This window comes from Venturia canescens, chromosome 7 (genome assembly GCF_019457755.1).
Source record: "Venturia canescens isolate UGA chromosome 7, ASM1945775v1, whole genome shotgun sequence".
NCBI classification, from domain to species: domain Eukaryota; kingdom Metazoa; phylum Arthropoda; class Insecta; order Hymenoptera; family Ichneumonidae; genus Venturia; species Venturia canescens.
The window spans coordinates 7,122,289-7,149,104 of NC_057427.1; the positions used below are offsets into that span (position 1 = coordinate 7,122,289).

A 26,816-nucleotide genomic window follows, 5' to 3' on the forward strand; every position below is an offset into this window, starting at 1 on the left:
GAACAGCGAGAAAAGTTCAGAAAATAAAAGATAGTTTCATGGGATAATATGCTATGGAGAGAATTTAGTGTGCTCAAATGAATGTTTTGAGTTTAAAAAGTAAAGGAAACGTTTTTCGTTCGATTTTATTTAGACAGATTTCATTTCGAGCAGATTAATTGTAAGTAAAGTGGAAGCCGTTCTATTTGTCCTTTGATCGCTACCGTCATCTTGTGGCGACAGTCATCATTAAAAATTTATCGACAGAAATTTCAATGGAGTGTTTATCTTGCCAAGATTTCGTCGTTTCTGCTCACTGCCCGGGATTATTTTGTTCGATTGTCGGGCTTCGTTCGCGAAATAAACATTTAAAAAATTGTTACGTTTCTCGTGAGTGTGTTGAGCTTGGATTGCTCACAAGAGGAATAATTTTTTGAAAATAATTCTCGATTCGCGACAATCGACACGAATTAACGTCAAAATCGATTTTCAACGTTCTTCAATTTCCTATTAACAAATAAAAAAAGGCGCCAAAAAGCACAACAATGGACATCTTGGGCGATCTTCTACCGGTTTATTACGCTCGTTTATTCCCATTTCAAGATTATTATCGCTGGCTCAGCTATGGCAAACGTCAGTGACTTTTCGAATATTTCTATAAAAATTTAGTAGCTCATCTTTTTACAAAATTCCACCCATAAATTTTTCTTTTTCATCATTGCAGAGGAAACTTTTTCACGGAGGGAGTTTTCGTTCACACTTCAAGAAGATGTTTATTTACGATTCCAATCGTTCAGGGATCTCAAACACATGGAAGCGGAAATTAAAAGACTCGTCCCGTTCAAAATCGATATTGGTGCCGTTTACAATATTAGGTAAGTTTTTTCTTTTAATTCCATCAATATCTATTAAACTTATTTTTCAAAACGAATGTCATTAAAAACTTTGAATACTTGAGCATTTTCACATAACATCTGAGAACATAAAATATTCAATCTTATAATTCTCACCATAATCGAAACTTTTCTACGGATTTTAAAATATACCTCATTTACATTTTGTACTAGAATATAGATATTTTAAGTAAATGGATTTTTTTTTTAACATAGAACTCAAATTATTAGATGCATAACATAACGGATGAAAATATTAATGCGAGGAGTACGTATCATTGTTTTCTATTTTTTATTATTCAGCCCTAAGGAAGAAAAAAAGGCTATAAAGTTCCAGCCCATTGAGCGAGAGCTTGTTTTTGACATAGACATGACGGATTACGACGAGGTCAGAAATTGTTGTTCGGGTGCAGAGATTTGCAAAAAATGTTGGAAATTCATGGTCATCGCCTGTAAAATCTTGGATGCTGCATTACGAGGTATTCTGCGAAGATTGATCCTCGATACCTTTCTGATACCAATGAAAATGATTAGACCAATAGATAAGTATTTAACTTTTTTGCATTATTGCTCCAGAGGATTTTGGATACAACCATATTCTTTGGGTATTTTCTGGTCGGAGAGGTATTCACGGTTGGGTTTGTGACGATCGAGCAAGGAGTTTAGAAGTGGCTGCTCGAACTGCAGTTGCAGAATATTTGCAGATACTGTCAGGCGGTGATTTTATGGCTAAGAAAATAAATCTATTCGGAGACAAAGTTCATCACTCCATAAGGTATCGATTAAGCAACCGACAATGAATTTTTTGCTCCATTCTCAAAGAGAGTCCGTTTTCGAAGCTATTAACACTTAACAGCAAGAATCGTTGACTTTAACGGAAAAATTTTTTTGGTCAATCTCATCCTTGCTCCCATTAAATTGTTGAATCTGAACGAACTTAGTATGATTTCTCATTTCCTTAGAAGAGCTATCGAATTGATAAAACCACGATTCGTCACAATGTGCATCGAGGAACAAGACATACTTGGAACAGATGAGGCAGTAGCCAAATTTCTCGAATTACTGCCAGACGAAGAGGTCAAATCCGAAGTGAAGAATCTATTTGATAAGTACTCTAAAAGTGTCGACAGATGGGATGCTTTTACGAAATATTATACCAATCAAATGCAGTCGGTGAGTCAAGAAATCGAATTCGAATGAATGAGTCGAAGAGGATTGGCTGAAGAGGATCAACATTTTGATTCCTGAAAAAAAAAACTTATTTTTTTAGGGATTGAAGAAGTGGCGATCATATCGTCATTTCCTGGAAGAAATAATGCTTCAATACACTTATCCTCGTCTGGATATTCACGTGAGCAAAGGCATGAATCACTTGTTGAAATCTCCGTTCTGCGTGCATCCACAAACCGGCAAAGTTTGTATTCCTTTGAATCCAAAAACGATCGAGAAGTTTGATCCGATGACAGTGCCGACGATAAGTGTACTCATCGACGAGATAAATACATTCGATGCTAAAGACAAAGCAGTCCAAGGAGAACATTCACTTGCGACCAAGAGAATTAAGGACTACAAGAAAACCAGTTTGAACAAATCGTTACATTTGTTTCAAGAGTTCCTTCGGGGCTTGGAGGATTCGAGAAAAGCAGCTAAGCTCAAGCAACAGGACGTTAGCTTAGATTTTTGAAAATGATGTACGTCACTATTCGTTCCATTAATTTTTTTTTATTAATAACGAAGCAGCAGTTTTATATTGTGCCAGAAATTTAAGATTTTCTTTCAAATTTCCAAATATTAGTCCAAAAACGATGCTAACATCGATACAAAATGTTCCATAGTGACGATTATTTACATGGTCAGCGATGAAAAATCGTGTCAAAAAGTCATTCGGTTTCTGTGATAAAGTCCATTTTTGGAGCACTTCATGAAACACGAGTTCGTATGAATTCGAGGGAAATTACATTTTTGTTTGTATTGCTCGGTCCGCATGCGCCACCCACTCGACCCGCTAGTGCACGTTCAATGAACCACTGTGCCATCGACCTCAATCGACGCTTTAAGGGGAGAACTGGCGCGTTGTAAAAAATCGTTCGAAACCAAGTGTGTGTGGGTTTTTAAATTTAAACTTTACTTCGAATCCAAACTACCTTAGCAACTACGGTTAGATTTAAGTTTGAAAACATTTCTCTCACAATGTCATGGACAAAAATGACGTTTATTAAGGAATATCTTAAATTTGTAGCATTATAGCAACTCCGGCAAGAGTCCATTTTGTTGGTTTGTCTTTGCTCTTCAAATTAAAGGTCCAAACGTAAGTCGGACCTCGAGATCTTGTTTTATAAACCGGGCACTCGTACATGTTTTTCATTTCCTGTTTGTCCTGGGTTATCGCCCTGATATAAATAACCGGCATTTGTGGGAAAAGCTCCTTCAACCGGGAATCCGTAATTGCACCCAATGTCGAGTCCCAACGAGCTCCTTCCATGTACAAGCTATTCACGAAGGCTCCTTCTCGCGGTGGGGCGCTGTGAACGAGATTAATACATTTTTTGTAGCTCAAACGAGAGGGAATTTTGAAAATTCTCAATATTTGAAAAAAAAACGTGCTCATACAGAAAATTAAATTGAATTGAGTTATTCAATTGATTAATTCGGACGCATAAGATCGTCGGAATTCTAAACCTAACCATTTTTCATGTTTCATTTTTTCCTTGTGTTGCAGAGCGACTCCAAAAAAACTTCAGCATGAATTTTCAGAATTTTAAGAACTTCGTACGTGCCAACCATCGCTGGAACATTTTTGTAGCAGCAAAATATATTCGCTAACGTAATGACAACATTTTTCAACACACACAACTCATTGGTTCTCATGTTCCAAGGACTGAGACCACTCGAACATTCCTCAATTCCATTTGGGATGACACGACAGCCAAGCATTGGAAACTTCCCCAGTTGCAGATACATTGTGTTAAGTTATTATATAATTACTTAGAAATATATATTTATTTTTCGTCTATATTGTCTATTATTTTTTCAAACATTACCACTGTTAGAGAATGTCCAATAATTACGTAATAATCTTAAGAATAACGTGGCGCATGATGCATACCAAGATATCATCGCGACGAGTCGCACTTTTCTGTATAAATATATAAAATCTGCTAATAAAAACTCAATGTGCGAGGTAAATTTGATCGAAAACTCGACGCAATAGAAATTTCGTGTTTTTTTTTAAAGAAAAATTTTATAGTAATTTGCCTGGTTTTTAAAAATTGTTCAAAAAGTCCCGAAAACAAAAATTGCTGACCCAAAGAGTTGCGATACCAGTATTTTTCAGGTGGTTCACAATATTCCTTTGATTTCATCTTTCGAAATACTTTGTCTTAAAAGAGATATAAAGTTTTGAGTAAGATTCCACTGAGTTTGGAGATTCGGGACAATTTTGACTCGAAGCAGTGGACTTTTGACGTGAATTTATTAGAGAACTCACTTGAAATCTTCTTTTTGTTTTTTCGTGACGTCGCAGTGTAAGCACATTTTGTCCAACGGCCATTCGTTTCTACGAGCGGTTTGTTGCATTATCGCGGTCAAGAACGACTGGGGATTGAAAAATCCAGCGAGCCAAACGGACGACGGAAGCTGCGGAGAAGGAAAGCATCGAAATGAAAAAATTCGTTTGGAGGTGTCGACTCCAGCGTGGGCTTTCATCGCTCATTCGTTTCTCTCCAGGAATGTTTTGCGGGAAACGCGCACCGTGACACGCGTCAACTCACGTTGAAATCTGTCGTCCAATTGGACAGTTCACCGATACGATTTATCATATCGGCGAACCAACTGGTCAGCCCGAGAATCGAAGGGTAGGCTCGCTTCGTCCACGTGGGCGGCACCGAATCCATGAATAAATAATTCTGTAGTTCCTCCATGTCTGCGTTGATTGTTAGCTCGCCCTGTAATCCAGTTTTCATGAGGATTTCCCCTTCAATTATTCCGTTTACGTCCAATGTGCGGAAATTGAGATTGTCAATTTTTCATCGCAAATCGATTCTCAAATTCGCGAATAGGTTTTTTTCTATGATTTATCGTTTTCTCACCCTCATTCCGAGATCCAATTCGTGAAGCGATCGTTTGAGCTCGCCGCACAGAATGTTCATTCTTTCGCATTCTTGAAACGCGACGATAACGAAAGGCGTTAGATCATCAACCTTGGGAGAAAAAATGAATAATTGATCCATCATTTTTTGCTTCGAGGCATAAATAAAAGTCGTTAAGGGGCTCACCTCGCGTGGCAGCCACATTTTTTGGGGTTTCTTCGCGATTTTTTGCGGCGAGGAAAAAAAACAGACTTTTGGTTGATCCGGGCTTAAAATTAGAGGACTTTCGCGCTTTGAAGCATTATTGAGAATTGGAATTTTGTGTTTAAACGCACGAAAGTCCTAAAATTTTGAATATTTCTGAATGATTTTAGTTCAGGCGCCAGCCACTGCTTTACAAATCGAAACGCTCTGTGCTTTTGTGATCTCAGATCAACCAATCCCTGGAATCGTGGAGACCGAATCCTCCCGAGATATCAGAGTTAAAATACCCATAAATAAACTCTCGAAATTTCAAAAATCCGAGTTTTTTTCCTTGCCGCAAGAAAGTCGCGAGAGGCCCCAAAAAATCCGGCTGCCACACGGCGTGACCTCCTCGAGTGTCCACAGGCGACGGCTCGTTCGTGAAAAAATCGTTCGAAAGTCTCACTCTGCTCATGAGTTCCGGGATGTTGAATTCCTCTGGCAGCTTATCGAGGAGATCTTCGATGAGTCCTTTGACTTTTTCTTCTCTGGAGAGTCCAGCTCCGGAAGTTTCAGCGGCGTCTCTCGGCTGCATTTCGAGTAAAACTTTGAACAAATTCTCCGAGGTCGTCGTGAGGAAACCTTCGGAGGGGAGGACGTGCGAGGGAGGATAATCGAAGGTTGAATTAACGAGGGAAAATAGCTCGCGATCTCTGACCGATCGTTTCTCCTTACCAATTTCAGCGTTCGGGTGTAGTCCGTAAAGGATCGGGCTCTCCGAGGGCAAATAATCATCGACGTACTTGTGATAAGATTGATAATCGCTGTTCGGAGGTGCCAAGAAGCCCGGTGCTAAATAATGATCTCCCTCGATGAGTTCGGCCTGGAGGTATTCGAGCAGATAAGTTCGGCACAAGCGACGATCCCAGTCGTCGGTTATGTGACCGCCGTACATTATCTCGCCGAACAAATAGCGCAGATCCTCCCATGGCACTTTGGTGTTGTTTTCGAGATAATTCAAAAGAACGGATACGCTTATCGTCAGATCGCCAACGTTGAAGGGATAAGACTGGAAAAGAGAGTGGGAGAATTGTGAGGAAACGGGGCTGAGGCTCGTCGGGAACTCGATGAAACGTCATTCCTTGAGAAAGATAAACCGATTGATCGCAAACGAGATTATTCGAGCGTGACAATCGGAGTTTTTCATCACGGAAAGTTGGCTCGAGGCTTGGTAATTCATATTGTTGTAATATTAACTCTGTTCCATCCCTGAGCCCCGAATTTCCGTCTCTCAGCGACGACAGCGTGATAGTAGCACAGCGCGAAGAGAATTCCTTTGAATTCCGATTCTTTGCTGCACGAGTCGAGAATTTCCTGATTAAAGTTGTCCAAAGCTTTGTGAATATTCGCGTGCATGCCGGTCGGTGGCTCGTTGGTTATTTTTATGGCGGATTCCAGTATGCCCTGATGGAAGAATTTATTGCTCGATGAGCGTGCACGTAATCGCATTAATATTCAATTTATCGAATTTTTGTGGCTGGCGAGGAACCTTTGGAAAAGGGAGGAAGAAGGGAAAATGATTTTTTCGGAAAAATACTTGCTTGGGGTATTATTGACTCGTGGGGATCCGGGCTCGCTTCCGCGCTTATGTACAGACGATAATCCGGATGTGGATTTTCCGTCAATTGTTCCATCTTCTTTTCCATACTTGGCAGCCAATTCTTCACCAGATGGACGTTCTGAAGTATGACCCAGTGACCGCTCGAGGCTGCGAGCTCCATTGATTCTTCAGCCACGGGCTCTTGCCCTTGACCGAGAGACACGTTGTGGAAATTACGACCGTCGAAAGTGAAGCCCAATCGTTTTCCCAGTTTCTCAACATCCTGTTTTCATGCACCAATTATTTTATTCAGGCTGAATTCAATCTGAAGGGTATTCGATAGAATTCCGAGGGAAAATTTAACCGAGGGCGTGAGTGAACGGATATCCGGTGGGTGGTAAAAGTGACAAGTAAATTTGACGTTCGAAAATTCACGATTGAAGTTAGCCTCGAACACTCGATCGTGGAGACGAGTATAAAGATTATTTATAAGTCCACTTTCAAGGCTCGTAAAGCGCTTTCGGGGCTGCGTCTCCGTTTCTTTTTTATTGTTACGCTCGATAAAAGTTTTGCGAGCTTCTACAAAGGAGGGAATAAATATTGAAATTTTTATTGAACGAAGGGCATTCCTCGTGCTCTAAATTTGTTGGGAATGAAAAAAAAGTAAATGAAAATAAAATAATGAAGTGTACGATAAATTCTGCTTTTATCACGCATTTTTTACGTTCATGCTCCAACTATTTTCATAACTCGGCAGTTATGAAAACTTGTTACAGTAAACAAAAAAGTTTATTCCTTCATTGTGAATATTTGCATCGAGTCGTCGACTGAAAATCTTCGAAATTTCGTCTCGTCCCTTGATTTTTATGGCTCCTCGAGCTTTTTAAAGGAACTATGATTCTTTCAGTGCACAAGATAAAACTAAAGAGATAAAGAGCACGGAAAGTGGAAGATAAAAAATCGGGCATGACGAAGGATATAAGGGGAAAAAGGAGATGAAGAGAATGAAGATAAAACGGTTGGCCCTGCGGAGGAACTTGTATCGAGAACGTTTCAAGTTTTCGTACTTTTAAGGGATCGACACCAGGAGATAGGATGAAAAAGACGGGAGTAACGGAGCTCGTTTCTTCGTAGGATTTTTCGAAAGGCGGCGATCTCGATTCGGTGAATTTTTGACCTAATTTTTCTTCGACGAAGTTCCTTTGGGAGGAGAATTAAAAGTTGGTTCAACTTGAATTTCATCGAGCTACAAAACACACCGTTGAATACTCTAACGATGATTGAGTTTGAGGAATGAGCGAGGACGCGATTACCGGATCGCGTAAGTCATTCGATCGGGTCGCAGGCATCGCATCATGCACAATCTCTGCAACGGCGATTTGTTTTTCCATTCCTGAGGGAATTTCTCCTTCTCCGGTGTCTCGCACTCGACGAACTTTTTCCACCTCTTCGCAGCGCCCTCGATGTCCTTGTCCAGGTTTCGAAATTCGTCGGTACCGCTCAAGTACTTGATGCCACCCCATCCGGTGTTGTTCAGAAAATCAACCGGGCTAACGAGGTTCGGAGTGTACGGATATCGCAGAAGAAAATCCAGTTCGTCAACGGATATTTCGTTCATGTGTAACAATATCTGCGGGGAAAATGGTTGGTAAACGATGAGCGATAAATAATTTTGAAGAATTTACCATTTTTTTTTGACACGAGGCTTTACCTGTATGGCCAATTGACACAGAAATATGAGCTTGTCGCTCTCGAAGAGGCCGCGACTCGTGTAAACGAAGACGAGATAAGTGATGCTGTCTATGAGATTGGCCACTCGTTTTTTCACGTTTTCGGAGGGCTCGGCGAACTTTATTGCGTTTTGGAAAACCGCGCTGAAGGCCTTCAACGAAAATTGATAAAGCATGTTTATCTTGTTCAAATCGTTGAGAATGAAGTACAATAAACTGGCTCGCGATGCCGCGGGTCGGTACAGTTCGCGAGCCTCGTCTATTTTCGCGGCTGTTATTTTCGCTTCGACCACTTTGACCCCAATTTCGGCGGCGGTTTTCTTCGTTGTTTCGAGATTGACGACGAGAGCGACGTCGCTCAGGACGTTCGGTCCAGCGGACGATAACCTGGAAAAAGATCGGGCTTGATTCGCCATCGTTTCACGGTATCCAACATTTTTGTCGTCTCGTCCTCGATTTCGTCGATTCATCGAGTTATTTTAGTTGGTAAATGGAGACCTGTGGAGAAGATCATCTTCGAGGGTCTTCAGGGTGATTTTGAAGGTGTTTTGTTGCTTGGTGAGCTCGGCTTTGGTCGACTCCAAATCGGGGCGTTCGGCTTTGACGACATCGCCCAATAGCTGATCCTCCAGGCCGTCCTTCGTGACCGTGAAATTAATAAGTGTCGTTTGCGCTTGCATCTCCGGCTTATAATGAGGATTCGCCAATTTGGTTTGCAGTATCAAACGGAAGCGTGGGTTGAAGTCGATCTCCTTGTCGCCGAGCTTAATTGCACTGCGCGCGGGTTATAAGATCTCGTCATTTTGCGTGAACAGGATCGACGAAAAGCTGCTCATTAATGAGGAGCGTGTGCGGTTGATAGGGCGGACAGAAAGGGGAGCGAAGATCGCTGGGTCGAGCGGGAGCAAGCTCGGAATGCCGCGGTGGAGTTTTTCACTTCTCGACGCATATTCTGTCGAAGGATCGTCTCACGTTGAAAGCCTGAAAATCTTTTCTCCCGTCCGGGGCATTCCGATCGATCGTTCCAAAGCTCGTCAGGCCCTCGGACTCTCGAGCATTTCGAAGCAAAAACAAATTTAGGAAAATCGATGATTATCTTAACGCGCAACATCAACTACTGACCGTCCTTTCTTCACGAGGACTCTGCCCAAAATAGGATCGAGGACAGCGTCGACGCTCTCCATTATATTTTCCAATAGAACCACTTGTCCGTTAGAGATCGCGAATTCAATGCGATCGAGATAATTGCGCTGCGTCAGTCTCATCACCTTTAATTCCATTCCGTATTTAACTTTTATCCATTTTATTCCCTGGAGCTGAGGATCGATCATGAGAGGCCACCGGGACGAGTTGGTCAGGATCGTTGCATTCTCCGAGGACATCCGGTCGCTCGGCAGCCCTGATTTCCAAGCAATTCATTAAACTTTGTCCTTTATTGTGGCGCAATTATAACGCGTGCGCGATAATGTGATCAACGTTGTCAGGCGAGTCTAGTTAATCCGGTACCGTCATTGTTCCATTGAGCTATTTGCGCGTCGTCGGTCAACAGTGATAACGGATCCAGGTCCGGTGTTCGAGGTATCGGAACCTTCAGGTTATTCAAAAACGGTATCCAATGGACGTTCATCAAATCCAAACGATATTTTCGAGTGAAACAACCGACGTACGACACGAAAGCGGTTACGAGGAGCACGTCGCCGGGGATCGTTTCGCCGGACTGGCTCAGCCTGCGGTTCGGTAAAACGACGTTTTTTTTTATTTATTTTTTCTCATTTTACGAGCGAAAACGACTCGAAGAATCTGAGAGCGAATGAAACTCAAAGAGATTGAACTTTGAATAATAATTTTCTCGTCAAAGGGGCTCGATTCGTTCGCTTCATCAAGACGGAGTTTGAGGGAGTTTGCTGGGAAAATTGGTTTATATACAGTTGTTGACGGAGTAAAAATTAGGGAAGAGTTTTTTGGATTTTTGTAAACTCACACTTGAACGGTCTCAGCCCAGCGAATTTTCTCGGAGCCAAGTCCGTTGACCAGTCGATTAGCGAGATCGATGGTCATCGCGGTCGAGTCCCATTCGTCCTGGCACTTTTGCTTTTCGGCGAGAGCAACGTTCATCTTTTCGCTGAGAACTTCAAGGACTTTTTGCAGTTCCTGATAAATAACTCGGCTTGAATATGCGGTCGCAGGGGAGGCGGAAGTTGTTGCGGACGCCGGCTCGTTCAAATTAAACGTAAAGTTTGGTGGGATGGTAATCTTACAGTCAAACGAGCTTGAAGAGAGGCCAATTTATCCAGGGCTGCTTTGAGCTCGGCGTTTGCTTGTGTCAGCGCAGCTCTGAGTGGTTTCACGTTCTCGTTGATGTAGTGAAAAACCATGATGTTCTTGACCCAGCTGCAGAGACCTGCGGCAGCTTGCGACTTGGAATAAATGAAGTCAGGCTCGAAATCTGCCGCGAGCAGAGGGAAAACGGAATTTCGATCAATGTGACGCTCTCATCCTGCTCAAGAGCACCAAATATTTATACTATTCACCGCACAGGAAACTACCAGTCTTGTATTATTTAGAGAAACATGTTGATTTATTTCGGAGTTGCCAAAGACATTATTTCATGCATATTTCTCTAAATAATACCGCTTCCGTCCTTAACGAAATTCCCTGCAGTTGGACGAAAGCGTAGTGGATTCAAAAGCTTCAAAATGCAGTTGGATTCCTTATGCTTTGTCCTTCAGCCGAATCGATTCTGCTCGGCGAACATTTTTTCGTCGTCTGTTAAGGTAGATCATTCCCGAAGGATCGTATTTTATGGGTGTCTGATCGTGGATCGATTTTTACTCCCTAATTAAAGACATAATCACTTTAAACTAATGTCAGATTTATCAATTCAAAACTTTAAATACATTTTTTCAACTTATCTTTTCGCGAATGAAATTAAAAGCCTTTAATTAATCGGGGATCCATCACCGACCAAGGCAACACACAACGGAAATTGGATAAAGAAATAAGTATTAATACAAAGACAAACAACGAAATAAGCAAATGTGCAAACACGAGCAAACCTTCGTTATAGACTTCATTGTTACTGTGTACGTTTTTCATAAACTTCGTAATATAAGCGTTCATTCGTAATATGGAAAGATGAACGATTTTTTACGCACAGTCCCTTGCATATTTTTCTTCATATTTAAACACGCGTTTATCTCAATAACCAATAAGACGAACACTTTAAAATTTGATACGCGCGTCAGTCGTCTAATCATATAAACTCTGTCTAAATTTCAAGAATTTCTTAAGAAAATTGTTTCGTGCATGAAGTGCACCTTAAAAAAATGGAATGAAGCCGAGAAAATGATGTTGATTTTCGTTTGTTCGGTGAAAATTCGCAACGACAAAGTTTTCTCAACATTCAGTAAGCTTAAGCTCTTTGCGATAAGCTCTTTTAACACACACACACTTATCGAGAAAAAGCACTGCTATAAATTAACGTCCGCGTTATTACTAACGGATAAGACGTTATATAAAAAGAAGGTCATTACGGAAATGGGGGTACGGAGTTTATTTGCGAACGCTTTTAAAAATCCTGTTAACGGTTGGGCTTTGATGTTTTTCTATTTCTCTATATTCGCCTGTTTCTATACTTCGTAACGGAATATTATGCACGAAAAGCTTCCGCGACTGACCTTTATCGTTTATATAAGGCTGTATAGCCTTTACGACGTCGGGATGAATATTTTCCTTATCGTAATTGCGCAACGACGATAAAAATGCATCGGCACCGCCCATCATGACTTTGCACGCTTTCCAGCTTCGATCCTTAGGCACTTTGCCGCCTTTCGGTGAAAATAGAACGAGCACAGCTTCGGCAACCTTCGCAACTGCGTCCGGCGGAGTACCGAATGACTTAAGTTCCGTAAGATTGTTCTATGTCGCAGGTGAAAAAAATGCAAAGTGAACACACGGACAAAAATAAAAATAAGAGTTTCCAAACCGTCGGACAAAAAATGAGGCAGCAGCGTGGTAGAGAAAGCGGAAGAAAGAGAGAGAGAGAGAGGGGACGGCATTATCGTCGAGGGAGCAGGTGTTTGTTGCAATCACGCTTCAAAACTCGTTCCCGAGTTGTAACTAAAGTTCTTCAATTTGCCGACAAATCTACGGCGTCTTCGTTCGTTGTTGTCAACGGTAAAAACGTATTCAATCGGTTTCAACGTTTTTGAGCTTGAACGAGGTAAAATCGTAAAACTTTCAGACTTTTGTGAAGTTAATTCCGCTCATTATTTGTTCTCCAAGCGTAATTTTTCGTTTGAAAAATTAGTCCGTTAACAGTGCGATAATTCGAAGAGGATGAACGAAGCTCTCATCGATCGCTTGTCTTTAAAAACACTCTACGTTTTTAGGAAATGAATTTTTCGAAAATAAATCCGACACGGAATGTCCTTTACGTATAAGCATATTGAGGAAAATGTTGAAACCTTATTCAAGGTGTTCAAAGCAGCTTCGGCTTGACGCACGGCTGGCTCGGCTTTCGCCAAATCTTCGTCGCACCGTTTCTGTCTTTCCGTGATTCGCTCCTTTATCTCGGCAACTTTTGCTTCCTCCTCGGATGCTTTAAATATGATTAAAAACAATAGAAACAACTTATGAATGTATATATACAATATACACAGCCGGGGATCAAGTTTGCATACAATACTGCGACACTTAACTCGAGACTCGTAAAGTTTAGACAATAAGTCGTTTCCCCACGATAGCATTTTAGTTCACGAGGTTGGACTCGGTGTAATAAGACTTTTCCCACTTACCTGTCGCCTTCTCAACTTCGGCTTTAGTATTCTCCGCTCTTACTTCGGTCAAGATTTTGTCGGCAACCTCATTCTTTTTCTTCAAGTCGACTTCCTGGACTGCCAATACCGCTTGGAGGTTGTCGACCTAACAAGAAGACGCGAATGAAAGGAGCCTTCAAGCCGATTATTTACGTTCGTTTTGTTATTTATTGAACTCTTTTCGGCTGCTTAGCGTCGAATTGTGTTCGGGAAAGGATTAATTTCGTAGGAAAATAGACGTTTTTTAAATAAATTCAAAGGCGAACCTGTCCTGCGCAAGATGCCAGCTTCGTCAAACCCGTCTCCAATCTTACGATCGTCGATTTGAGATCGTAAGTTTTTTCAGCCAAAAGTTTCGAGTAGAGAGCGATCTGCTCGAGGAACGACTTGGGCGTAGTGTAATTGTAACGTTTTTCGTTCTGCAGATAAATTTTGGACGTTTCGTTGACAATCGTGTGGACGAAGGACATGAACAAGGATACCGATGGACGGTATTTTTTTGGCAGTTCCTCGAGCCCCTGTCGACGGGGAATGATTCGATCGATGAATAAAAAGGCTCGATTGGATCGTGACGAAGGTCGGTTTTGTTCAATGATCCTCCCCCGATGCGCAGCTCGAGAGAGAACTTTTCATTTTATAGTTTGAAAGTGCAAAGATTTAAAGTTTCACTAGAAAAAACCTCCGCGCGCCTTGGCTCTTCCATTTTTTATAAATTCATGACGCGTATAAATCTCTCCCGTAATTCCGTTACTTTCGATAGAATGGGTAAAATAGATTTCACGAAAGTTTTACCTCGAGAAATCGAGTAGAGACAGATTCCAGAGCGTCCTGGGGCCAATCCTGGAACCAATTTATCGACGTACAATTCACCAAAGCTGGAAATTGTCGAGCTCTCTTTCTGAGTGTCGCCCCGACCGGTGAGAAGCATAGAACACACTTAAGATATCTTTGCACGCGATCGATAAAGAATTTCCAACAATTCTCTTTTGTGTCGAACATACCGCTCTGTTTCACCTGTTAGATAAATTGCAAAATCTTTTTCTATCGCTCCTCGTTCGATGGGATGAAAAATAGTTGGGAGGGGGGGATGCGAATGACCAAAAAGTGTATTGATCGAGGGTGAATTCGAGGCGTCGAATTTTTCAGATCGATTACTCAAAATTTCTCCAAATCTTTCATCGGACAAGTGTGATAAGAAAATGGCTTGATTATCGTCTCAAAATTACTTCGTTTCTCAAAGCATTCACAATATTCTCGACTTCATCGTCGGGAAAGAGTTCAGCGATGTCGCCCGAAGCGAGCATGTCGTTGACGACCACGAGAAACCTCTCCTGAGGGACTTGCGAGTCCGTCATCAAAAACGTTATGCCGATACTTTTCAATCCAGCTTTCAAGTACAGACCAGCCAGATCCGCTCGCAGATCGTTGATGGAATATCCTTTTCTGAGCTGCACTTGAAACACCTGTGCAAATCGATCGTCCACGCACGTTTATACGCGAAATAACGAAATAATTTCACTGTTTTAAATGTTTTGAGTGTTTCGCGTATTCTTTTTACCTCCAGACCGGAAATGTATGACGCCAATCTTGACAGCGATTGCTTCCCGCTGCCTCCAACACCGACTAACAACGCGTTGCCTCTGGGCGTTTCAAGAATCCGGTTTATACGACAAACGTGATACATCGCGTCCTCGAACATGACCAAGTTCATGGCAGCGACCTTGAAATAAGTACAATTTAAAAAATACCAGGTAAAACATGTAAAATCGACGTTTGAAGTATTTTACTAAAATTCATTTTCATGTTACCAATTCGTTGTAATTCGAGAGAGCTTCGGCAAGCAGTTTTCTCAGCACTTTCCAATCTCTGATCGGCATGTACTTTGGGTCGCCCATTCCTTCAGCGAAATGGCAATAAATAATGGGCTTGGCAAAAACTGCGGTTTCTTCAAGTTCCTAAAGCCACCGGAAAACTCGATTTTACAGAAAAGTTAATCGTTGTTTTGTGTTTACGATTATTGATCGCGCTGGAAATATTTTCATGACAAATATGCACCGAGCAGAATAATCAGTCGATTCGAGTGGATCGTCAAAAACCGTGGGAAAACGGAGGCTCTTTAAACGTGCGAAAAGTGAGGAAATTTATTTTTAATCATGCACGAATAGCACTGGAATTAGCATTCGAATGTGGCAGAGGATCGACCGTTTTTTTTACCGGAATATTTTTTTTCAAAGCGTCGAGCACGAGTGCCTCGAATTCTCGTTTGTCATCGACGCTCACCAATTTGTCGCAATAAACCCGAGTCGCCTCGTGGACGTACAAACGTACGGCTGCACTCGGCGTTGGTATCGTATCCCCATTAGAGAATAAATATCCCTGTTTCACAAATGCAAATTTAATTCGTAATATTCGAAAAGCGAGCTTTAAATATAATGTTCATGGTGTATAGCGAGTCACGTAAACGATGCTTTTCGTTACTTGGAATATATTCGACAAATCTCGTAAATTGAAGACGTAATGAAACTTTATAGCCGTGGGCAGGAAGTTTGCCGCGAGCTTTTCGTGTAGAAATAGAGCGGCGTTTATCAAGGGCTCTGCTACTTTTTGCACCAACAAGTTTATTTTGTTCAGTGGATTCGACAAATGGGATTGTAATATTTGACGGTATATTGTCACCAAGGCGTCGGGTTCTGGAAAACTGTAAACGATAATACGATCGAGTATCACAAAATCGCTTAAAAATATCAAAATATCTTGGAATCATCAATTTTTTCTCAAAATATCCAAAATTCGTGATGAAGAATAATGATAATAATTATATTTAAACCGACGAAAAACGTCGAAAGTTTGCATGAATAATAACGAGCTGCTCGGATAAACTAGCTTGAAGCAGTATTTTGGTTAAATTTTTTTCATCAGACGCGTCTCGAGTAAATTTTCATAAATACATTTGGTCCCGTTAAATAGTAAAATTTCTTTGCCTTCCAGACGCGCGATTGGCAATGGAATATGAATATCTTTGGGCATTAATTCGATATTTCATAGGATCAATAATAAATGTACCTGACGGCGAAGACTGCGAAATGTCGTTGGAGCCGAGGATCAATAGTGAAACTTCCAGCGGTCGGATTCATGCACGACACGTATTGCGTATTGTGAATGTCCTTGAGAGTAAGTTTAGATCGATCGTACCTTGAAAGGAGGGTGATTATTGTCGAAATGGAGTGATTCAATGGGACTGAAAGTCATTTAATTTGGATTTATTGTTTGATCGTTAAAAAATGGCACGTTTCGAACCAATGACCGTAATCCATGTGCTGCCGTATGAGGGTGTGCGGTTGAACAGTGCCGTAAGCATCGACTTCCGGCATATTCATGTCGTCGACGAAGTAAACTAATTGTTTTGTGCCAGGTGGCCCGTAATTACGGCCAGCTTTCTTTTCCAAATGCTTTTCCAATATTCGTTGGAGCATTTCTGCACGATCATTATTTTAACGGACTATTATGCATGCTCACGAAGAAAAAAGGCTTTTTCGCGGGCTGCTTCGGGACCGCAGGCTTTTTATATTCGCGTTTTATACTCACCGGAAGTCGTGTAATAATTGAAAGGAACGTTCGCGATGTTATAATCGTCGGATAAAGAGCCCAACTTTTCAGCGACTATGACACTCTTCCCCGAGCCTGCTCCACCCACTAGCATCACTGGCACTCTTCGCTTCATCAGCAAATCCATGAAAAAACGTAAGCGACAAGTTTCCCCGGTCGGCACCAGAGTCGACTGTGCGTGAACGAAATTTCAGTGTTTTCACGCTTTCGTTGGACAGCGAACGCGTGTCCCTTTGATAGTTTCTATCTTTGCATTTTTTCGGGGCTTTTTCAGCGGGAGGAGTGAAATAAATTTTCGTACATTTACTGCTGATTATAAAAGACTCGAGAGGCCGAAAAATGCGGCCTCGGTTACTCTAATTTGGCATAAAAGTCTCTCGACTAATCAGGAGGAAACGCGAGGAATATTTTTAGAGGACTCGTCAAAATCGAGAACGATTATCGTTGCTGGGCAAACCTGAAGAGGAACATCCGAGTCGAGCTCGAATTTGTTGACTTTCTCGCTCCACGGCAGCATTTTCTTCGTCTCGGAGTCAATGAAAAAATTGAAGACGGTTCCGCTCGAGGGGAACTTGACAGCTTTGAATTCGCTGACCCACCATCTGCTGAATTCGTTTCGCCAGTCGATCAACTGGTCTTTGAACGTGGCTGAGCCGAACGCCCAGATGCAGGCGAAAGCGAAGTATATTTCGTACCTGCGTTGAGATCGAGAACGAATCCACGATGATTAAAGAGCTTTTAATAATCCGACGTTTTCGGAGGCGTTACCATTCTTTGGGACAGTCGGGAGGAACATTTTCAGGGGTTAGAAGACAATCCAACAAATTGCACAAAGTTTCGAGGTGGCAGATTTCCGGTATGGGAGTGATTTTCTTAAATTTCGTTTTCGACGCTTCTAACAACGTCGGAATATATTTGTCGAATAGAATCACCAAAATGGCTCGTTCTACGTATTCCCGGCTTTCGATCCAGCTCGTTACGAATCTGTTAACGGAGTTGTAATATTAATTAGCAGTCCGAACGATTCGATAGAATAATTGAGTGGCGGAGTAATGCGATTCGTTTGGGGCTTCGGACTACTCGTTATTCCTCAATTATTCTTATTCTCTTCTCATCAATATTTCGAGTAATCGTGATGAACGATCGTTATCAAATTCATCACCGGCATAACGATCGAAACTTATTTGGCAAGTTTATTTTCATCGAGATTTATTAGCTCGGTATATTGAGGTTAATTTATAATCGATAAAATCGAGTAGCTGAGGTCGAATTATTCTTACGGATTCCAACCCAAGTCTTGCGGATTTATGTACAAAATTCCTGCCCTCGAAACTGTGGCCGGTGTCGCGGTTCTGTAAGTACAAATACCGGATATGTAACAGCAATTAGACGCTGGCAGCGCATGCGCGTTAAAAATTCTCGATTAAAACACGCTTCTCTCGTGCGGCAAATGGGAATACCTCAAATTAGATATCTCAAAGAGAAGCCGCATGTGTTTGGTGAGTGCAATTCTCTCGTTGCTCGCGAGTGTCAATACTTTGTTATCGTCCATGACCGTGTTGAGTGACTCGATCCACATTGGATCTATGTCACCGTCAAAAACGATCCACTTTGGCCCGTCACCCGTTAAATTCGCTTGATCTCGCATCAGCACGGAGAACAGACTGCGAAATGTCAAATTAATCAATTCTAGCCGTATTCAATTGAAACGGGTTACAGTTGCCTTTAATTAAAAATCGAATAAGCCGATGCTTCGATTTTAGCTTCATTAAGCCTTCGACAAAATATTTCGATGCTAGCAAATTTGACGTTTTTTGTTTATTATCAATTAATCGTTGGAGGAGGAAATAGCAAGCGGAATTCCGATGCTGCGAATTTTGACGCTTCGAACATTCGAAGATTCGTCACAGAACGTAAAAGAGTAAATGAAGAGGAAGTTCATGAAGAAGTAAAAAGTAAATGAATATTAAAATGATCGATCAGCCGTCGAAAGGAATTAGTCAAAGGTATCGTTAATATTGAAGCACGTTAATTATCGGGTTGGAATGATCGAACACGTGATTAGCGTGGTAAAATAGTTAAGAAAAGGTAATTAAAATTATCAAAAAATTCATTTTTTTTGTTGCATTTTTCGAAAGTTTAAAAGTATCATACTAAAATTTTATAAAGATCCGAGCATTCCAAGTGTACTTTTGCCTTTGTTTAAACGCGTTTTTCTCAAAATTACGTTCTTGGACGGCTCGTTGATCAAATCTTCGAAACCATTCGACCGATCCTTACCGAAATTTAACCACTTGTACTTTGTGATTAATGGGTAACTTTGTGGAACTATTTTTTTTTTTGTAAAAAACGATGAAAAAAACGTGCTTTTTCGTAGTTTTTGGAAAAATGGCTGCTATTTTGTCATTTTTGAAAAAATCAAAAATCGCATGATATGCGCTATGGAATCTAAGACCGTTTTTATTTTTAGAATTTATCAAGAGCGCACACCCATTTTTTTTGGACCCGTCTTCTCCTCCATTTTTCTGTACGAAAACTGAGTAAAATAAATATAAAATTTTTTTTTTGTGTATCTCAAAAGTGTATTGTTCAGGCCTAACACTTTTTATATCCGTATTGATAATTTATACCGGTCAAAAAAATTCGTGAAAATAGTCTTTTATTCGGCCGTTTAATTAGGCTAAACCCCTTAATTGTCCACCCGTACCCGTCTCTCCATTCCCTCGTTGCCGGATTAATCACCCCGAACAATTCGTCGTTCGTAACGGCTTTAGGATTAAGGTCGTTGTAGTAGGGTTTCAATTTTTGATTGAAGTAAGTTCTATTTAGAGTTTTCCAAACTTGAGTTTTTCCGGTGCCAGCTAAACCGACGATGAAAACGGAGTGCCTCACGTTGAAGAGTTCCTCGAGTTGGACAATCTGAAAATCAGATCGTCATCGATTTATTTTTTGTCTCATACCCTTCCCGGGGACGCGATTGTAATCTCGAAGGGAAACTTATTATCGCATTTTATCGATGAACGTAAAGCGACTGACTTTCAAAACGAAACCATCGTCTGGCTGCATTTTCAAATCGAGGGCCGCGCCTCGAATCATTTTCTCGAAATCCAAGTCACGCTTTCGCGGCACGTCCAGAGCGGGAAACAAATCACCTGTATTTCAATGAAACGAGGATCAAGGAAAACGATTACGTCATTCGGATGAAGATTGATTGGATTTGTAACCCCGAAACTCCATTGCGTCATCGTTCATTTTCGTAAATTGACCTTCGCAGACTCGAATAAGAGAACGAGCAAAAGCGAGCTCAAGCGCACGAAGGACTATCAGAGCAACGCCGGTATAATTAACGATACCGAGATAAGGATTCACTGCAAAAATTGCTCGGCCTTTCAAAGTTTTTCATTACCGCATGGCCGTACCGAAGCTACAATCGACGCGATTTCCAAACACCGGAAACATCGAATAGCATAAAAATTGTTCAATTCGGAGTCCATTGCGATGAAAAAGGGAGGATTTCAGACGCGACGTACCTATCAGTCCCATGAAGACGGGCACGTCGTCCGTAACGATTTTCGGCGTATTAAAGTCACGCAGAGCTCTCATTAACACCTGATCCTCGGGGCGCAAACGATCGCCACGTTTTAATTTACCAGCTACTACGAGAACGGATTTTATGGCTCTCAAGCCCCAGTCGTAATGGTCCTGTTTAGACAACAGTTCTCGGCACAGTGTGTACAGTGTTATAAATTTCCTTGCGAGCAAACGAGCCTCTTGAAATCCTTCGGCAACCAGCATTATTTCGCATATTAATTCAAAATCCGGGACTACCATGGCGCAAGGTCTAGCAAACAGAGAGGGTTTTACGACGATTGAAAAGCTGCGTGGAATCGCCATCGCGTTGGCAATAATCATTCTTTTCGGTTTCAAACAAATAATGACGAAGGTCGTCAGAGTTTTTCGTCATTTTTTATCACTCTCATTTATTCGAAAAAAATCGTAAATGCTGAAGAGAAAATACAAGGAATTTACGATTGACATACTCGAGGGAAACAATGCCGGAGTGAAATAAAAGTCGTTCTTTAATTGGCTATAAAAATACGGAAAGATAAGAACTGTGTACCTGAATAATGTTTTTAAATTCTCGGGAAGCTCGGTCCTTCCGGCATAGCCTGGATTCATCGTAATGAACATTCCAACGGTGTTTACCAGATCAAGCTCTTCACCGAAGAACAAGAATTTTTTTTTCCTGTTTTTTATACCGTCGAGCACCATCTTGACTTGAACAGCCACCACTGATAGTACCTCCACGGAAATCCTATTAAATTCATCGAAGCAACCCCAAGCGCCGGTTTGGGCGAGGCCTTTGTATATGTTTCCGCAGGACTGGTGAAGTTGGAAAAATTTTTGCGTTGAAAATCGATTTCAATTTCAAACGTCGAAAACAACACGAAATATCTGATCGATAATTCAAAACTTTCGTTTTTATTTCAATCGAAATGACTAGTGAAATATTGATATTTAGTCGGAGAATTTTTTTCAGCTCGGGCACCAAAATTTCGATTACCACAACCAAGTTCTACTAGATCGAAGCAAACTCGGTTGGACGGAATATTTTGACGAAATATTTCAACTTTTCGACAAAATTCGATTTCATTTTAGCAGCCAACTGTAAATTATTATTCGTCATCGTAGTGAATTTTGTTTCCCTTTTGACTGAAAATTTGTCAATTTTGGAGCATCGTTGACCGTTTTTTTTTTCACAAAAATTCGCGTCACGAAATTCCCTCGTTTGCAAAATTTCCATGATTATATCTCGCGGGACAGTGATTTTTTCGTGTTTTTTCAAAAGCTTTCAAATCCCGTGTTATCAACGGACGTACTTTGTAGTCCATTTGTTCAGAACAATTGAACACGTAGACCATCTGGCCGAGAGCTCGGCCGAGGTCTTTTGTAGTTTCAGTTTTGCCGGTACCGGCTGGACCCGCGGGTGCACCGCCCATCACTAAGTGCAACGATTGGGTCAGAGTTATGTAACACCTGTCAGTCAACGGTGTTATCACGAGGCGCGGTACATTCCCGAGGTATTCGTAGGCGTAGTTGAAACAAGCGTCGCATATATCGGCAAAACAATCGCTCAATTTGTCATCCCACCTGGTGAGAAAAAAATGCAATTTTCGTCCGAGTGCGGATGCGAGTGATTCCGAGCAGCGTTGCAGCTTTTCGTGGGTAGCGAAGAATATTTTTAACTGAATAAAAAAAAAAAGCGGCAAAAATGGTCAGTTGCGAAATGAATATTGAAAAAGAAAGTGGGAATTGGAGAAAAAATGTTTTTCAACGTGCCGCGACATCGGTTGGAATTTTCTAAAATATTAATCTCGAAGCAGAAACTTTGGCGAACCTGTGTCTGAGCTGCGATTGCCACTGGAAGCTCGAAGAGCTTTCCGCCTTCATAGAAATGAGCTTGGCGACTACGTCGCGTGCGTGGACGTCGATCGTGCAAACGGTCATGATTTTTTGGCGATCGTTTTCGTTAAGATCGCCGCAGAGCACGGTGATGAGAGCGCTCAGCTGGCTTATCTGTTTCTTCTGATAATCCTTGAGCGCGCTCTCAAAGCCCTCCTCGAGTCGCGCAAACGCCATATTCACTTCTGTCGTCCACCAAATTTGAGTGCCGCAGAGCGCTGGCTGAGCTTCGTAGTCGAGGATCCACGATTCGCGGGGCTTCTCGTCGTAGGACGTCACTGCCTGGTTGAAATGGTGCCTCACAGCTCGACGCATCGCATCCGTTACCCGGTTCAACCACACTTCGACCTTATTCGTTGGGAGTTTCAGTCGGTCGTACGTTTGACTGAATTTTTCATTGTTTCAGTAATAATTGAATTCTGGTACCTTGCCATTGCAGTCACAGGTGCCATGCAGATTCATTTTTTCGCCGTCCTTCGCCACCATGACGTTGGCGATTTTCGTTGGTTTATCGCCCTCCATTTTCCACTCGAGTTTGGCTATTGAATCGTACAATTTCGACAGGTGTTTGCACACCAATTCGGGGCTGTTACCGTTGCTAAGAATGTCGAGAAGATCGGTGGGGGAAACGAAGTAAAAACGGGGGTAAGCCAATCTTTTCGTTTCCAAATAATCAGTGAGAGCTTTCTCACAGAGATTCAACTGTTTTTGGAGATCATCCAAACGCTCGAGGAGTTTGGGCTTGTTGGTTGCTTTCACGATGTTCGGCGTGGCCAGCATGTCTCTCAGTATTTCCTTTACAAATTAAATTCGCACAAAGTGTACTCTCGGTCACGTATATTTATCGAACGCTTACTAAAATTATTTTCCCTTTCGTAATTCAGTTTACCTTGAATTCACGATCAATTTTATCAAATCGTTTAGAATCCTCCGGGAGTTGGGTTCGTATGTCTTCGGAGCCAATGAAAATACTTTCCAAGTGCATCCAGGACCTTTGGACATCGAACCAAATGTTGACGATGGCATCGGCGTTGCTCAATTTATGCTGCCAACTTGTAACCTCGTCCAAAAAATATCCGATGAATTTCGAACTCAACATATTTTGCAGTTGAACCTTCGACGAAGAAAATTCAATGAAACATTTTTTTTTGCTCGATCGAACTTCAATCTTTCGATTGGCAAAATGTTTCATTTCGCTTCCACTGACACTCGAGCACCAATCGTCACCTGATTGTCTTCCAATATTTCGATAGTTTCCTCATCGATTTTCAGAACCTTCAGCCCGGTTCTCTCGTGAACATCTTTGTCGAATTCGAGATTGGCCCACGTGTTTTTCAGTTCGTTGAGTATTTTTTCCATAGCCATTTCTTTGACTGCCTTGTCAACGGTGTTTTTCACTTCTTCCTCGTATTTGTGCAGCTCCAGCTTGAGCAGATCTTCCAATGTCGTTTTATCGTCCATTGTGAATTTGACCTTGACAGATGGGAGAAAGAAAATTGGGTAAATTCGAATCGCATTTGTCTGGTCAACAAAGAAATTGCTTTCGTTATTTTTCTTCTGCAATCGATCACATTTCATTCGCATTATTACATTTGTTTCTGCCATTAATTGTTGCCAGTGTCGCTCGCGAATAGCAGGATTCTGGAGATCGGAAACAGCCCTCAACGATGACATCATATTTTTCACCTGAGCTTCAACGTGCGAGTACAACGGCCAGGCTTTTGTTTCTTTGTCCAAAACTGTAAATCGTGACAACGACAATGACACCATTGGATTTGACGAGATGATAAAGGCCGAATAAGAGTTCAGGATTGAAAAAAAATGATCAATTGGTCGTTCGAATAGCAGCAAAAGTGCATGCACTCGAAGTAATTCCAGTATTTGATGAAACTTTTTCATCCAATCAATACTAACGCCTCAGTTCCTTCGTAAGTTTTTTGCACTCCTGGTCCAAGGCTTCGGGATCGATTTTAACCCACTGGGTTGCTTTCCATTCGTCCAAACTGGATTCAATGACGGTTACGTAATCCCAGAGAATTTTCAGCAGTTTCAACTCCTTTCTTGCTTGTTTAATGTGTTTGAATTCTTGGATCTTCTGCTCGTAAATGTTTGCAGTATCCGTGAGAACTTTGAGCTCGTTTTCCAAATTCATTATTTCTTCGTTGATGTCGTCCAATTTGTCATAAATATTCTCACAACCGTAACTATAGGGAAAAAAGGAGCAGGATTTGAGTGGATTTGATGATTCGCAGAATAAGCGGGCAATCAACCATAATAACGTTCGCTGCAAATTTATTTTAAGATTTCAATATTTTATTGCGAAATCAACAAACTTGAAGACTTCGCTCTTGTGAAACTTGTCGAGGAAGCTCATCTGTCTGAACTCAAAATAGTTGAAACGTTTCTTCAAAATATCGATTTGTCGTGCGAGCAGCGGTGAAACGAGTTGTTTCGACAGAATGGCCAACTTTTTCACAGCTGTCCACCGGTCGGGCAGCGCCACGAGTTGGTTGAAAATCTCTTCGTCGAAATCTACCTCGTAATTTTTCAGGAGGTCCATCGTGTCCTGAAAAATTCACCGCATTCGTTGTGTCGTTTGACGAATATTTTTATGCGACCGGAGCAGGTTACCTTGAGAGAATCGAACATGCCGTCAATTTCATATTGTCGGTCTCGAACTTCCTTGAGGTAATAAATCGTCTGCAACAAACCGTCGTGATCGTCTTCTAATACCGGTTGAGTGAACCGTTCGGTCGCCGCGTCGAAAAACTCGGCGAGTTTCTTCAAGCTGAACGTAGAAAAATGGGGGATCGATATTTTCTGACAATATCGTGGGTGATAATAAGAAATTCGTAAATCGTCGACTTGAATTGGAGAAAACGAATAATTGGGCGACTGGCGGATTCGATAAATGATTGACTTTCAAGAAACTCGTTCCACCTGTTAACGACACGATCGACGAGATGGTTCTTGAACAAATTGGCCCATTTGCAGACGGTATTGAGAAGAGTCTGTTTGAAGGGTTTCGTGTCTATTCTTAACCAGCGGCTGAATATTTTTTCACTTTCAAATTCGTCGCACTTTTTGTACAGGTCCATGAAGTAATCGATTTCTCTTGCAAAGTCATCCAAACCCGGGTGTTTTTCGCGAATGAAATCGTGCAAATTCTCGGGCGCTTGTTCAACAATTTCCTTCTCTTCTTCGGTCAAGCTTCGGGAGAACCGCAGGAATGTGTCGAGATATTCTTGCCTGTTGTTGAGCCACAGCCAGGAGTACGGCTCGAAAGTCTAATCGGATCATGACCAATTGGTTGCGATATTCGATTGAATTATTCATGAAAATGACAGGTTTTTTGTATTATTTACCAAACTGTAATCCTCGGCTTGTGCGAGACCGACTTTGACCCTGTTGCAGGTTTCCTCGAGCATGAAAATGATCGCTTCTTCTTCAGCCAAATCGATCTTCGGTCGAACCAGAATATTAAAATCCCACGAGAACTAACAAGGACGGGAAAGGGAGCAGGGAAATCTCACTCACCGAGTAGTTCTCGCGTTCGCTAACTTTTTCCGGATCAATGCGCGGAATCAAAGTGCCCATTTTCATAATGTCGAACATTACGCCTTCGTAAAACATGTAGAATCCATCCTCATCGTCCACGATTATTGACGGATGGAAAACCAAATCAGGTTCCTTCAGTTGCAGCTGAATCTCGAAGAGAGGAAAGGCCTTTCCCTCGGGATCCGTTTCGTCGAGAATGTAACATACGCTGGCAAAAGGAAACGTTACGCGATGGAAAACACGATCACCTCGCTCAACCCTTCAATCGCGTTCTTTCGCATCGAAAATATACGCAGCATGAGAAAAATGTCGAAAAGTCAACTTCTTCAAAAAAAATCCTTAAATTTTCAACATTTCTGTATGATTTTAGTTCAGGCGATAGCCACTGCTTTACAAATCAAAACACGTGGAGAAACAAATGGGTTCCTGCGGAGTAGTTTTACACCGAATCTGCCCAAGATATCGCAGTCAGAAAGTTCCATCATCGAGTTGAAATACCAATAAATAAACCCTCCGAATTTCAAAAGTCTATTTTTTTATCTTCACCGCAAAAAGGGCGAAAAAAAATCTTGTAAATCTTAATTATCGAAGCAGTTCGTATGAAAAGAGTGATGAATTATAGTAAAGGTATAAAAATATTTATAAAACCTGGAAGTAGCAGCCTGTATCAATCCTTGGGACGTGAGGTCGTCTACATAAGCGAGATAAGGTAACCACTTGATTTGTCTTTCAGCGTCGAGCTCAGTTTCCCTGGCAGCTTCTTCCTCAGCCCTCAGCATTTCGGAAGGTGTCTTTTCAACCTCCGGCTGAGCTTCCTGCATTTTCTCCTCGTCCGGAGTTTCGCCCTCGACGAATCCGGCGTCAGGAGCATCTTCCACCGGCTCCGTGATTCTTGTGCG

The 26,816-nt window shown here is 41.6% G+C and overlaps 2 protein-coding genes across 2 annotated transcripts; one reads left to right on the forward strand and one right to left on the reverse strand.

Moving 5' to 3' along the window:
* The first annotated feature begins 279 nt into the window (after positions 1-279).
* Positions 280-3,885, forward strand: DNApol-alpha50 (DNA primase small subunit). Its single transcript, XM_043425061.1, has 7 exons — positions 280-612; positions 704-854; positions 1,176-1,351; positions 1,449-1,647; positions 1,835-2,045; positions 2,143-2,563; positions 3,592-3,885. The coding sequence occupies exons 1-6, from the start codon at positions 525-527 to the stop codon at positions 2,554-2,556; spliced, it is 1,239 nt and encodes a 412-aa protein (XP_043280996.1). The 5' UTR covers positions 280-524; the 3' UTR covers positions 2,557-2,563; positions 3,592-3,885.
* LOC122414139 (dynein beta chain, ciliary-like) lies at positions 2,965-26,701 on the reverse strand. Its single transcript, XM_043425050.1, has 50 exons — positions 26,566-26,701; positions 25,897-26,125; positions 25,725-25,820; positions 25,300-25,646; positions 24,991-25,147; positions 24,693-24,925; positions 24,274-24,563; positions 23,950-24,098; positions 23,587-23,832; positions 23,249-23,473; positions 22,786-23,154; positions 22,295-22,707; positions 21,777-22,047; positions 21,017-21,279; positions 20,427-20,737; positions 19,933-20,048; positions 19,604-19,815; positions 18,357-18,560; positions 18,177-18,248; positions 17,665-17,880; positions 17,354-17,591; positions 16,876-17,068; positions 16,588-16,765; positions 16,354-16,482; positions 15,769-15,988; positions 15,505-15,666; positions 15,099-15,245; positions 14,849-15,010; positions 14,517-14,753; positions 14,083-14,304; positions 13,557-13,808; positions 13,270-13,396; positions 12,940-13,073; positions 12,151-12,391; positions 10,732-10,919; positions 10,455-10,624; positions 9,980-10,200; positions 9,596-9,872; positions 8,972-9,247; positions 8,455-8,860; positions 8,057-8,373; positions 7,811-7,943; positions 6,745-7,026; positions 6,401-6,607; positions 5,879-6,212; positions 5,610-5,785; positions 4,961-5,071; positions 4,643-4,816; positions 4,360-4,508; positions 2,965-3,394 (listed from the first exon to the last, which is right to left on the reverse strand). The coding sequence occupies exons 1-50, from the start codon at positions 26,694-26,696 to the stop codon at positions 3,100-3,102; spliced, it is 10,908 nt and encodes a 3,635-aa protein (XP_043280985.1). The 5' UTR covers positions 26,697-26,701; the 3' UTR covers positions 2,965-3,099.
* Between the last annotated feature and the right edge of the window lie 115 nt (positions 26,702-26,816).